Source organism: Pelophylax lessonae, assembly GCF_965119305.1.
Source record: "Pelophylax lessonae genome assembly, chromosome: 7".
Taxonomy (NCBI): domain Eukaryota; kingdom Metazoa; phylum Chordata; class Amphibia; order Anura; family Ranidae; genus Pelophylax; species Pelophylax lessonae.
Genome location: NC_138774.1, coordinates 51,148,336 through 51,160,638, shown reverse-complemented (window position 1 = coordinate 51,160,638; position 12,303 = coordinate 51,148,336). Strand labels below are relative to the sequence as shown.

The 12,303-nt window shown below is 42.9% G+C and overlaps 1 protein-coding gene across 2 annotated transcripts in view; it reads right to left on the bottom strand.

The window, feature by feature from the left end:
• The window catches only part of LOC309560272 (uncharacterized protein), a 182,978-nt gene that overhangs the window by 44,397 nt on the left and 126,278 nt on the right, over positions 1–12,303 (bottom strand). For both annotated transcript variants that reach the window (XM_082263857.1, XM_082263858.1), the window contains 3 exons: positions 11,275–11,514; positions 9,925–10,037; positions 5,818–6,119 (listed from right to left, as the gene is read on the bottom strand). In XM_082263857.1, the coding sequence (XP_082119983.1) occupies positions 5,818–6,119; positions 9,925–10,037; positions 11,275–11,514 (655 nt within the window). The remainder of the gene's footprint in view (positions 1–5,817; positions 6,120–9,924; positions 10,038–11,274; positions 11,515–12,303) is intronic.

Genomic DNA, 12,303 nt, shown 5'->3' with positions numbered 1-12,303 from the left:
TCTGACATGTGGTACCAGTCATAAGGAATTGTGGCAGCTGTTTCTCAAACAGGATTCCTACAGAGGTTGCTAGGGGGTGGGAGAAGAAAGGGAGAGAGGTATTTGGTTCCAAAACAGGGACAGTCCCTTCAAATAAAGGACAGTAGGGAGCTATGGATGTGTTCCATGAGTGTGTCTTAACTATATAGATATACCCTGTGGCACACTGATCTGCCCCCATAGGATTGCACCGCCTATTGCATTAGGGCAAGAGTGTCAAGCTCAATTTCATCATGAGCCGCATCAGCATTATGGTTGCCCTCAAATGGCCGGTTATATTTGTAAGGTTTGATGTCCAGAGCACCCCATGTCCCTTTACATCCTTACATGAGATGTCAAAAGCCCCCCCCCCCCCCCCCCCACCATCAGAAGTCAAGAGTCACCCACCCTTCTCCACATCACAATGCACCACCTTGTGCTGCTGCCAGCAAGAAGATGCGGGTGGATTTGGGAAGAAGTGCAGGGTCTGGAGGAGAACTAGAGGAGGGCTGGAGTCAGCTTCCAGAGTCTGCTGAATGCTGAGACCAGGGGAGGCAGAGACAAGGTGGTGCGGCTGCACAGAGAGGTGCAGGATCTGCAGGAGTAGTTCTGCCCTCCTCTCTGCTGCGGACTGCTGAGGGGGGCAAAGACGAGCCTTTCTACAGCTGCACAGAGAAGTGTAGGATCTGGCAAAGGAGTTCTGTCCTCTATGCTGCTGACTACTGAGACAAGGGGGGTGCCACAGCTGATGGAGAGGTGCGGGGGCCACATGAAATGGCTAGGTGGGCCACATTAGGCCAGCGGGCCTTGTGCTTGACACCTGTGCATTAGGGTGTGCATCCCAAAGCTCAAAGACACGGTACCGATCCCTCATGATATTCATTCAGAAAGGGAAGGGGTCAGTAAATAGCATACTCATCCCAAAACATCCCTGCAGCAACAGCCGGTGGGAGAGGAGAGGAGGGATGCCGGCAGGGCTGCGAGGGGAAGGAGGGGGGAGCCAGGTGAGTAGGGGGGAATCTGTGCTGCACGGGGTGATTATGGTGTGGTAAATGAAGAAAAAGCTGCACACCACAGCTAGTTCCAAAATCCTTTGAGTTCCCAATTTGACACTAGAGGACACCAACAGGCTGCATGGTTGACACGTTTCACACACTAAAACTGTGCTTAATCATAACCATTTTTTCTTTTTATTTATTTTTTTCCTGATTAGGGTGTGCCTGGGCACATCTGGCACACCCTGTGCGCACGCCTATCTCTGCCCCACTTTTTTTATTTCTTAGTTATTTTTTTATTTTAGTATACTGACATCTAGTGGGGGGTTTGGGCCACTGCAACTTGCTTACTAATGTGATTTTGATATCTTCCTCTGTCCTCCTCTCCTGTTTAGTGCTAGTAGGTTTAGTCCTAGCTCGACCCTCCCTACTTCTTCCATGTTGCCTCCGTCACTGATAGTTATTCACATGGACAGGACTTAGGAAAGTCATTGCCTTATTACACTTTAATGTAATGCACAAAGCAGCATCTGAAATACAACACACATTCTGAAAATACAGACTACAAGAGGCTCTGTCAATGCACATTGTGCAGGCATGGTCCATTGTTTTTACTATCAGAATCCTTAAGAAATGACGTGCTGAGTATATACAGACTGGATGTGGCTGTTAAGAGGCTGCAGGAGATCGGTGATGCTGATATGCGACAAAAGGATGTAAAAATATTTAAAAACAGGATTTTTTTAAAGAAATAACAGTGTCCCTATCAGATTCCCACCAGGGAAGATCACAAGGCTGGTAGAGTATTATGTAATGCATTAACTGTCCCAGAAACAAATAAGTTTTTTCTAAATTTTCCAGGAAGCACAAATCCTTCCGAGTGTCAGTGATCTGCCTTGACATTCAAAACGTCCGCACTTCCCATAGGAAGGAAACATGGCTTCCTGTACGGCGTGGAATCTTTCTGGAATTCTCTCCTAAAAATGCTCACAAATATCCCACCATAGGTTTGAAGTCGTTTTTTATTTTTACATAACTTGGACATTCAAAAATAAGTGTTTAATAAAAAAAAAAAGCAAAAAATCCAAAATAATAAAAACATTACATGCATTACACTGCATGCATCCAGCCTTATATTAGTTCTGAGCCCTGATCCGCAGGGAAAATATTACAGGTGAAGTGGATATTACTCCATACTCACGGACAATTTTGTTTTTCTGCCCCCAAGGCCAATTGTCTTCTCCTAACTGAACCATCTTAGTGTAGCACTACTCCCTTGGGAGCTGCTGGTGACGGGTTTCCCTGGGTTACCCATAGCAACGGTACAATAGTTCGGCGACTTCAAAGTGCCCGGCTCAGTCAAGAAACAGTCTAGGAGTTTTGGTTTTTGTGGTTTTATTGAGAACTTGGATAGGAACTTGGATAGGAGAAGGGAATGAGTGGGATGCTCCAACTTGAATAAACTATGCACAGTTTGCTGGGACGTCTAGATATGATTGAGTGTGGCAAGGCCGCTGCTTCACCTTGTCACTAGCAATGTAGTAGTAGTTAATGATCCGCTTTAGATAAGCTGTACTGTACTGCAGAACATTCTTCAGGGGCCTTCCTGGCACCCCTTTTGCTCCTATTCTTTAGGGCTTTCTGCACGGCACCCCCTTTACTGTAATACTCTCCGTGTGAGCTAGCTCCTTGATCCCCTGACTTCACTGGAGTGGTCCCTTTCCTGGGCAGACCCTTTGGCAGGTCCCTCAGTACTCACGGACACTGTTTTGCCAAGAGACTCTGCCAACAGCTCCACCGTCAATTACACCGGATCCTCTGCAGCTCAGCTCCACACCTGGTTCACTAGGCCGACCACCTAAGGCCACCTTCCTGATACACTGCAGGAGGAGAGACAGCCGTCCACCTCCTTCTTGGACTCTGCTTCCCGCCAAAGCAACCCTGTCACATGTCCCCCCGGCTTTTATGAGCAATCCCAGTATTCATTGCAAGAATGCCCTCCCACTGGGACTCCCACAAAAGCCAATGTGTCACTGGCTGGGTTTCCTCCACTGTCCAACAAGCTCCCTCATTGGATACAGTGGGGACACTCCCTCAGACCCAGTGAATCACACCTGGAGACATGCAACAGGCAACCTAACCGATCAGGATCCCCTGATAAGCAGAAGGAGCATATAGATGTGTTTTCCTAGCACCTACCTAGGAGGGCGCTACATTAGTATACAGAGATGAGATGTGCACAGGCTTATATTGCCTTCAACTGGCTCATTTCCAAAAGCCCCACATCACACTAATAGTCAATACAGGAAACAGGAATATCAATGATTATGCGGAAAGAGCGATGGAACCTCTGACTCCTTTTATGCTGGTACTTTCTGGGTGCTTCCGAGAATCATTTGTCAACGTACATGATGGTAGAGGCTATTTTTATTCCTCCATATCCTGTTCATGAGGTTTGACAGGTGCATGCGCAGCACAGTGTACAGGACGGACAGGCATGTAAGAAACTTTCATGCAAAAAATGCATAGTATGTCACTTCTGCATTAAAAAGCCTGTCATTTTTTTTTTCAATTTTTCTAAAATTCCACTTTAAAGTACAGTATATCCAAGCAAAAATGTAATATATTGCAGGATACTAGTCCTTAGATGTGACAGTGACATTAATTTTCTTTTTTCAATACATTATCTGGCAGTGCAGAGAAATTCCTGTTGATCACCCTGGATCATAACAATCAATGATGCTATGTGGCCCAGCCACCAGCCTCTTGGCTACTAGTAGACATGTGTAATTATTCCATTATTGATCGAAATTCAGACAAAATTTCTTTATTCTAAAACGCAATAGTAACGAATTTCAACAAATCCGAAATAAATTTCAAAACAAAATAATGTAAGGCCCCGTTCACACTGGGGCGATCCGACTTCCCAGGGCGACCTCCGAGGTCGCGGTGCGAGCAGCGCGCCGCGACCTCGGAGCGGCCGGCACGGACTTCATAACATTGAAGTCTATGACGGTCGCTCCGGGTCGCCCCAAAGAAGCTCAGGACCCTTTTTCTAAGTCGGAGCGACTTGTGTCGCTCCTATTAGAACGGGTCCGCAGCTTCCCTATGGAAGGCGACCTACAGCGACCTGTGAGGCAACCAGGTCGCCTCACAGGTCGCCCCAGTGTGAACGGGGACTAAGAAAATAACAAATTATCGGAATTCGAAAATGTATTTAAATTCAAATGTAAATATTAATTTAAATTTGAACTAGAAACAAATTGAAATAAATACAATAGGGTAAAAGGGAAATAGGATGATGATTGCTACTTAGGCTGCTTTATAAAAGAGAACAAAACAGAATAGAATAGAAAGAAATAGAATCGAAAATAAATGAATATAATAGAATGTAATAGAATAGAAAAATAGAATAGAATACAAAATAAAATAATAGAATGGAATTTAATAGAATAGAATAAAAAATAAAATAATAGAATAGAATTTATTAGAAAGGAATAGAACAAAACAGAATAGAATAAAATAGAATAAAGTAGTAAAGAATGCTACAGTTTGGTTAATTGTTCATATCATATGCATTATGCCGTCACATGGCGGATTTCTCTGTAACCATACACATGCATTAATTATATGTTATCTGACTTTAATTTCAATAAAAACTGTTAATGGAAAAAAAAATAGAATAAAACATAGCAGAATAGAATATAAAAGAATAGAATAGATTATAATAAAATAGAATAGAATAGAATAAAATAGAAAATAGCCATCTTCCAAAATTTTAATTGATTGGAAAAAAACAAATATACTAACCGAATCCGAATATACAAAACAAATTTCAAAAGCTAATCATTCTAACAAAGAATATGACAAAACTAAATGATTAACCTAATGAATGAATCTGAAACAAATCTTTCTTCATGCACATCTCTAGTTACCACTTTAGAACAGCTGCCCTTTATAGGCAGTGCAACACAACTGAGCTGCAATGAGGAAGGAGAGTCCAGGATGGACATTCCAGTCTTAGTGCCGCCGCCGCCCCACCTGAGACAGTTACCTCTTTGGCATGTCCCTTCTCATTATTTTATGTTTTTTTCACAAAATTAACAAAACAGAGACCAGTAAAATAAAGTAAAATAAATTATTTAAAGTATTAGTACACAAATAATGATCCACTATACAAACAAAATAAAAATAGAAGTAAAAAGAGCACAAAACAAATTAAATAATTATAAATATACCCCCCCCCCCCTGTATTAAAAAAAACAAAAGAAAAATGCACACCCTCCAAAAAAAGTAGACTTTTTTGCAAGCCAATTTTATCACAGCATTTCAGTAAATGAAAATAATGCTGAAAAAAACCTACCCTTGTAGTGGGGCTCCCCCCACGCAGTAAGAGGTAAATGTTTGCTTTTGCCTAGGGTACCAGTATAAAGGGCCTTTTTACCTTATCCCTTTCGCTCTCAGCAGCCGGAGCTTTCCCATTTTCTCTAATACTACTCTGCTGGTCCTGCATTGTGCGTGATGACGTCACAGCTGCAACTGTTAGGAACAGCATCGTAGAGAAGAGGCTTCAGGGTATTGGTCTTATGGATGGAAAAGCCTGCTGGAGCAGGGAATGAAGTAAGAAGTAATTTTTACTGGTACTATTAGCAAAAATTTAGCATTTAGCTCTTGAAGTGCTGGGAAAGACCCACTGCTAATTCAGTTCCCTGGAGTCCAGCTTTATACGTTTAATTAATTTAATTGATCAATTTCGCTGGAATCACACCGCTCACTCTCTTGATGCCCATCAATGGCAACTTACTTGCAGCTTCGTGTGATGTTGCAGTCAAAGCCGTCGTATAAGCAGTACTTGTTGTTGCACTGTTTGTCACAAACTCCATCTCGGAACTTTCTCTGGCATTCTGCTTCAAGGCATTGCTTCCAGGGCCCCTGCGGAGGAGAAGAAGTGGACCCCACAGACTGCTGACACTGGGGGCCGGTGTAATCACGATGGCAAACACAGCGAGGAAGCCCTTCCATCCCTTGTATACACTTCCCACCGTTATGACAGGTGTAGGTTTTGCAAGACAGTATGACCTCACTACAAGTGGGACCTGAAAAATCCTAAAACATTAAAGGAGAGATATTAAATAGCAATCCCCAAAAAAAAGAACAAAAAAAAATCAGTTTTTAGGGCCTTTTTGAAACTTTAAAAATATTTTCTGTAAAGGAAGTACTTGGTGCTAGTCATAACCAAGAGCCTATAGAGCAGAGTTTTGTGGAGCCCTAGGGTTCCTCCGGAGGTTGCTATGGGTTCCTTGAGCTGTGGCTGATTGACCTCCTATCTGATGGTGCTTTCAAACTTTGTGGGCCAACACCACTGCTGTCTAACACCAGAGATGTATAGTAACTAAGTAGAACTACTTCACTACTGTACTTAAGTACTGAAAGGCGGTATCTGTACTTTCCTAGAGTATAATTTTTTTCTCCCACTTCCACTTTTACTTCACTACATTTTTTCAATGATTTCAATATTTCTACTTCGATAATTTTTTTTTTTGTGCGGCATAGTTACTCGTTACAATTATAAAAATTACCACTGCCAGAACAGTAGATGGCAGGTTTCATGAAGCTCAAAACGTGTGTATTATCAGCGCATACAAAAATAAATGCTACTGTATGTATAAATAAAAGCTGCATTTGAAATAATAAAAAACAATATGATGTTCAAACTTTTGACTTTTTCTTTAATAACTACATAACACAGTACTTGTACTTTTACTTTCAGTACTTGAGTAGCAAAATTTTTAAAAAAACTACTTACAATACTTAAGTACAAAAAATGTTGAATACTTTAGTACTTCTACTCAAGTCACTTTTTGATTGAGCACTTCCACTTCTACTCAAGTCACTTTTTGATCGAGCACTTGTACTTTTACTCAAGTATGGGTTTCGAGTACTTTATACAACTCTGTCTACTATGAGTTAAGTCAGATACAACAGACACATGGAAAATGGTCAAAGACTATGGGCATGCTACAGAAGATGGTCAAAGACTATGGGCATGCCACAGGAGATGGCCAGAGACTGTAGACATGCTACAAGAGATGGTCAGAAATAACATTAATTCATCCAAAAGAAAAGAGAGACTGTAATCATTTGACGAGCTGACTTTCTCTGCTAAGGCTGCTCGCATAAAACAAGGCTTCCGTCTGGTGGGTACACAGAATTTGACTCAAAGTACACAACACAAGCACCAAACCAAATAGTAAAGGAGTCCAAATCAATTTAAATATTCATAGTAAGATCACATAAAATACTGGCCACTGCTAATATTTAACGGGAGATCACTGGCCCTGCATAAGAGGAAAAAAAAACGTTATTTTAGCTAAGGTCTTTGGGAAAAGGTGACTCCATATCTTGCCGAGGGGAACATCACCTGGATGTGGAGTCACTTATATGGATTTCTTATTGTGTGGACACATTTATGGCACTTGTTATGCTCAATGAGTTGGGAATTAATTTAATGTGTATGTAATGCGCATACTTCTTGGTCATATAGTGAATTCTGAGTAAAAATGTATGTGCCTAAAGTGGTTAAAAACTTTAGACATGAAATATGAACAAAGCATATCCCTCTACAGTGTGTATTTGTCTCAATTAAGAGCACTAATTGTCAATTCTGTCTTCTGCCTCGTTCCTCTCTGTGACAGGAGTCACTTTGGGTGGGGGGGCCTGTGGAACCCAGCTTCCCTTGGAGAGGTTGGGAAACCCCTGTTCTAGCTCCCCATGCCCCTCTTATGTGTAAGTCACCTTGTGTCTATTACGGGCACAGGGTGACCGAGAAAATAATGGACAGCTACTTAATGGACAATGGGAATGTGGCTTGGATTACTTCAAATGGGACATTGTATACACTTTGCCATATATGCCAGAAAAGAAAATAAGTGCTATTCAGCACCTCACTCCTGCGCTCAGAACCCGGTCCTCAGGCTGCCTCAATCCCGGAACTCGTACTTACACTTGGCATCCAATATGGCTAGGCTTTGCTGCCCCTTACGACCAGGGCGGTCGACCAGACACTGTAGGTATAAAACAAAGAAAAGGGCGCACCAGCCTAGCGCATTATCCTCAGCGAGTTTATTTAAAATATCAAGATAAAAATCGGCTACTCACAAACATTCGTAGAAAACAAGCATATCAGTTCCATAAAGCCGCCTCATTATAGGAGTCCAATATCTCATAGAAGCAGGGGGCTGACGCGTTTCGAGGCCGTGCCTCTTCCTCAGAGGCTCTGAAGAAGAGGCACGGCCTCGAAACGCGTCAGCCCCCTGCTTCTATGAGATATTGGACTCCTATAATGAGGCGGCTTTATGGAACTGATATGCTTGTTTTCTACGAATGTTTGTGAGTAGCCGATTTTTATCTTGATATTTTAAATAAACTCGCTGAGGATAATGCGCTAGGCTGGTGCGCCCTTTTCTTTGTTTTATACCTACACTTTGCCATATAGCCTGTTGTAGACCATTGCCATGCTCTTTGCAATTCCTGATTAATCAAAGCATTGCTTAGATGTGGATGCCATGGTTAATTGTTAATTTGAAACATATTGTCTCTGCTAGACCCTTTAGGGATGTGTTTATACTTGTAATAATGTGTCCTTTGTATTCACTGTTGTAGGGGCCGAACAGTCTAGTCATCCCAGCTGGGTTAAGTGACTAGTTAATTAACGCATGTTAATGAGGTTTCTGGTTACAGTTTGTATTGTTAGGGTAATATGATCAGAAGTGTGGGGTGGGAGGTGTCCTCCTGTGTGGTATATATTCTGTGTGAGTTTGTTCAATAAAGTGTTCCAGATCTCATACAAGCTATTTGTCGGCTAGTCTTATATGTTGTTTTGTGGCTATAATATCTGATATCCATGTTCAAGACTGGAGGAGGCGGTAAACTGACGGAAGCACTCAAGCACAGTGTGGGTCAGTTCTGTCACACTCTGCTATTAGCATTAATCACTTCTAACAAATTTTCCTGACACCAAGAAAAGAAAGGTGTCACGGGAAGGAGCCCCAGCACACAGCCTGTGATTCACAGACTCAGCTCTGTTCCTATGTGAAGGGGGGTGCATCCCTTCCCCCCAATCAGCTGTCAGAGCTTTTCTAACTGAGCTATGTGTAATTTTAGCTCTCCACCCCCTGTTTTCTGACAGCTCAGACAAGCTTTATAAATTCTGGACTTTGAATGGATGTATAGAAGAGAAAACTGCTGAGAAACAGGTACAACGTCTGTAGGAGAATTTGTTTCCTCTCTGTTTATCATCTGAGGCCAGTCACTTCACTGGGTACATGTCAGGGTTTACAACCACTGTAATATACCCACTGGATTTTAAATTTATATGGACACTATTAAAATATATATGGACAATTTTGGAGCACATTTTTGGATACTTATTTAATATTATTTCTGGCTTAATATTATTTCTGGCACTGCTTTTTTGGGAAAAAACTTCACTAGGGGTGTATGATGTATTAATTTATGTTATTCCCATTATGTTTATATATTTCCTATGTAATAATTTGCACTAAATTTGATTGACAATTTTGCAGGGTGTTGCACTTTTCAATTTAATTGTGGTTTGGATGATATTTAGTAGCGGTGGTATTTATTTATGGTTTATTTGATTAGGGATAACTTAAAAGCTGAGAAGGTATTCTATTGGTCTTAAAAATCTTAGTCTGTTGAACAGATGTGAGCTGGTGCTCCCTGTACACCCCAGTCTGAGATCCCACATCAGCACCAATCATAGAAAACAGATTGTCCATAAAACAAAATAACTCACTGATTTCCTATGATTACTGGAGGATGAACTTCAATAATAACAGGTAGTGACAGTGATTATTCAGACTTATTATGACCAATTAGAGATAATTACCTGTGGGCAGCTGCAGGTGAATCCCAGTGTGGTGTTAACAGCCAATGCACAGGTTCCGCCATTAGCGCAAGGGTTATTATCACAGTAATTAATGATGTGCTCACATCTATGACCTGAGGAGATGGCAGGGAACATTTATTATATAAACAGGAATTACTGGCAAATATAGGAGGTTAAATAGCAGACAAATTAAAAGTAAAATATTTAAAAAAGAGGTGAGAAAAAAAAAAAGAAAAGAGTTTTATTAAAAACCAGATGAGAGAAGAGAAGAGAGGAAAGGAGGGGAGAGGGGAGGAGAGGGAGGGGTAGGGGAGGAGAGGGAGAGAGGGGGGAAGGGGAGGAGAGGGAGGGTAGAGGGGAGGAGAGGGAGAGAGAGGGGAGGAGAGGGAGGGTAGAGGGGAGGAGAGGGAGAGAGAGGGGAGGAGAGAGAGGGGAGGGGGGGGGAGGAGAGAGAGGGGAGGGGGAGGGGAGGAGAGGGAGAGAGAGGGGAGGAGAGGGAGGGGAAGGGGAGGAGAGGGAGGGGAGGAGAGGGAGTGGAGAGGTGAGGAGAGGGAGGGGGAGGGAAGAGGGGAGACGAGGAAAGAGGAGAGAGGAGAGGAGAGGGAGGGGAAAGGGAGGAGAGGGAGGGGAAAGGGAGGAGAGGGGGGGAGAGGGGAGGAGAGGGAGGGGGAGGGGAGGAGAGGGAGGGGAGAGGAGGGGGAGAGGGAGGGGGAGGGAAGAGGGGAGACGAGGAAAGAGGAGGACAGAGGAGAAGATTAGAGAATAGGAGGGAATAGGAGAGGGGAGAAGGAGAGGAGGAAGAAAGGGGAGAAGAGAAAGGGGAGGGGAAGGGAGAAGAGGTGGTGGAGGGGGGGAGAGGAGTATGGAAGAGAAGATTAGAGGAGAGGGGATAGGAGGAGAGGAGGGAAGAGGGGAGAAGGAGAGGAGGAAGGGTACTGGAGAAGAGGTGGTGGAGGGGGGAGAGGAGAGTGAAGGGAGGAAAGGGAGTGGAGAGAAGAAGGGAGAAGGTGGGAGGGGAGGGGAGAGAAGAAGAGTGGAGGAAAGGAGAAGGGAGTGGAGGAGAGGAAAAAGGAGAGGCAAAGCGGGGAGGGGGGCAAGAGAAGGAAAGGAGAGGGGAAGAGAGAAGAGCAGAGGGGAGGGGTAAGGGAAGAGTGGACAGGGCAGAGGGAAAACAACAGAGGGGAGAGGAGAAAAGAATATAGAAGAGATTGGAGGAGGAGTGCAGAAAAGGAGAGGAGAGTGTAGGAGATGAAAGGAAGTGTGAAGATAGGGGAGGAGAAAGGAATAGAAGGGCAGAGGAGAGGAGAGTAAAGGATTGAAGTGAATATTAAAGAGGCCCACGCTCTGAACCTGTGTAATGTGGATGGCACTGGCATTGAAAGCTGTTGCTGAGCTGCACGCAGGTATGTGTCCCTCGTGGGTCACAGGGGTTGAACAGACACTCGTTGACATCCCCTTCACAGCGTTCTCCCACATACCCTAGGGGGCAGAGGCAAGAGAAACCCCCAACTCCATCCATGCATGTGCCTCCATGGAAGCAGCGTAGTTCGGCTGTGGCGCAGTCATCTATATTAATTTCACAACGGGCTCCTGACACAGTGAAAAGAAAGAAAAATGATTTCTAGAAATACATCTTACATATTTTGTCCCTGAAATGTGACATATAACACAATTCAACAGTTTTCTATTCAGCAACATTTTGGACATTTTTTGAAAAACACTACAATTCAAATACGCAGTGGTGAGAATACATGTTCCAGCTAAGTAACTCAAAAAGTATTAAAGCTTTTGAAACACCATAAAAGCCAGGCAACCAGAATTTTCATAAGGGGAGGTCAGCTACGGCAGTTTACATATTTCTGTCATTACAAGAAGAATAGGGATGAGCGAAGCAGAGTTTATTTTATGCCATTGGATCATTGGGCAAAGCGAAAGTTAGAAGGTTTTGGTGGATTTGAAGGGTGCAATGGGTTTAAGATGTGTTTCCGTTGCTCCTTTTAACAATCCTAGACTTGTTCTAGTGCCAAAAGATGGCCTCTAGACAGTACACAAATACTAATCAAATACACAAAAATAAACTATAGTATTTATAACTCCTACATTCTGCACTATCCTTGCATATATTTGTAGACAAAGAACACTAAATGAAATAAACCAGACTACCCTAAATAACCCCCCACCAAAAGAAACCCTTATTCATAGCAGGATTTATGGGCCCACAAAAGCAGGGATCTCCAATCCAAACTCTGTTAGTCCTATTCTTACATCACTGGCCATTGGAGTCTCCAAAAGATGAAGTTCCCCAAACTCAATTAATGATAAAACTTTGCTACTTAGTGTACTGACCCTTTAATCGGGCAATGTGATTCTTGTGACTGT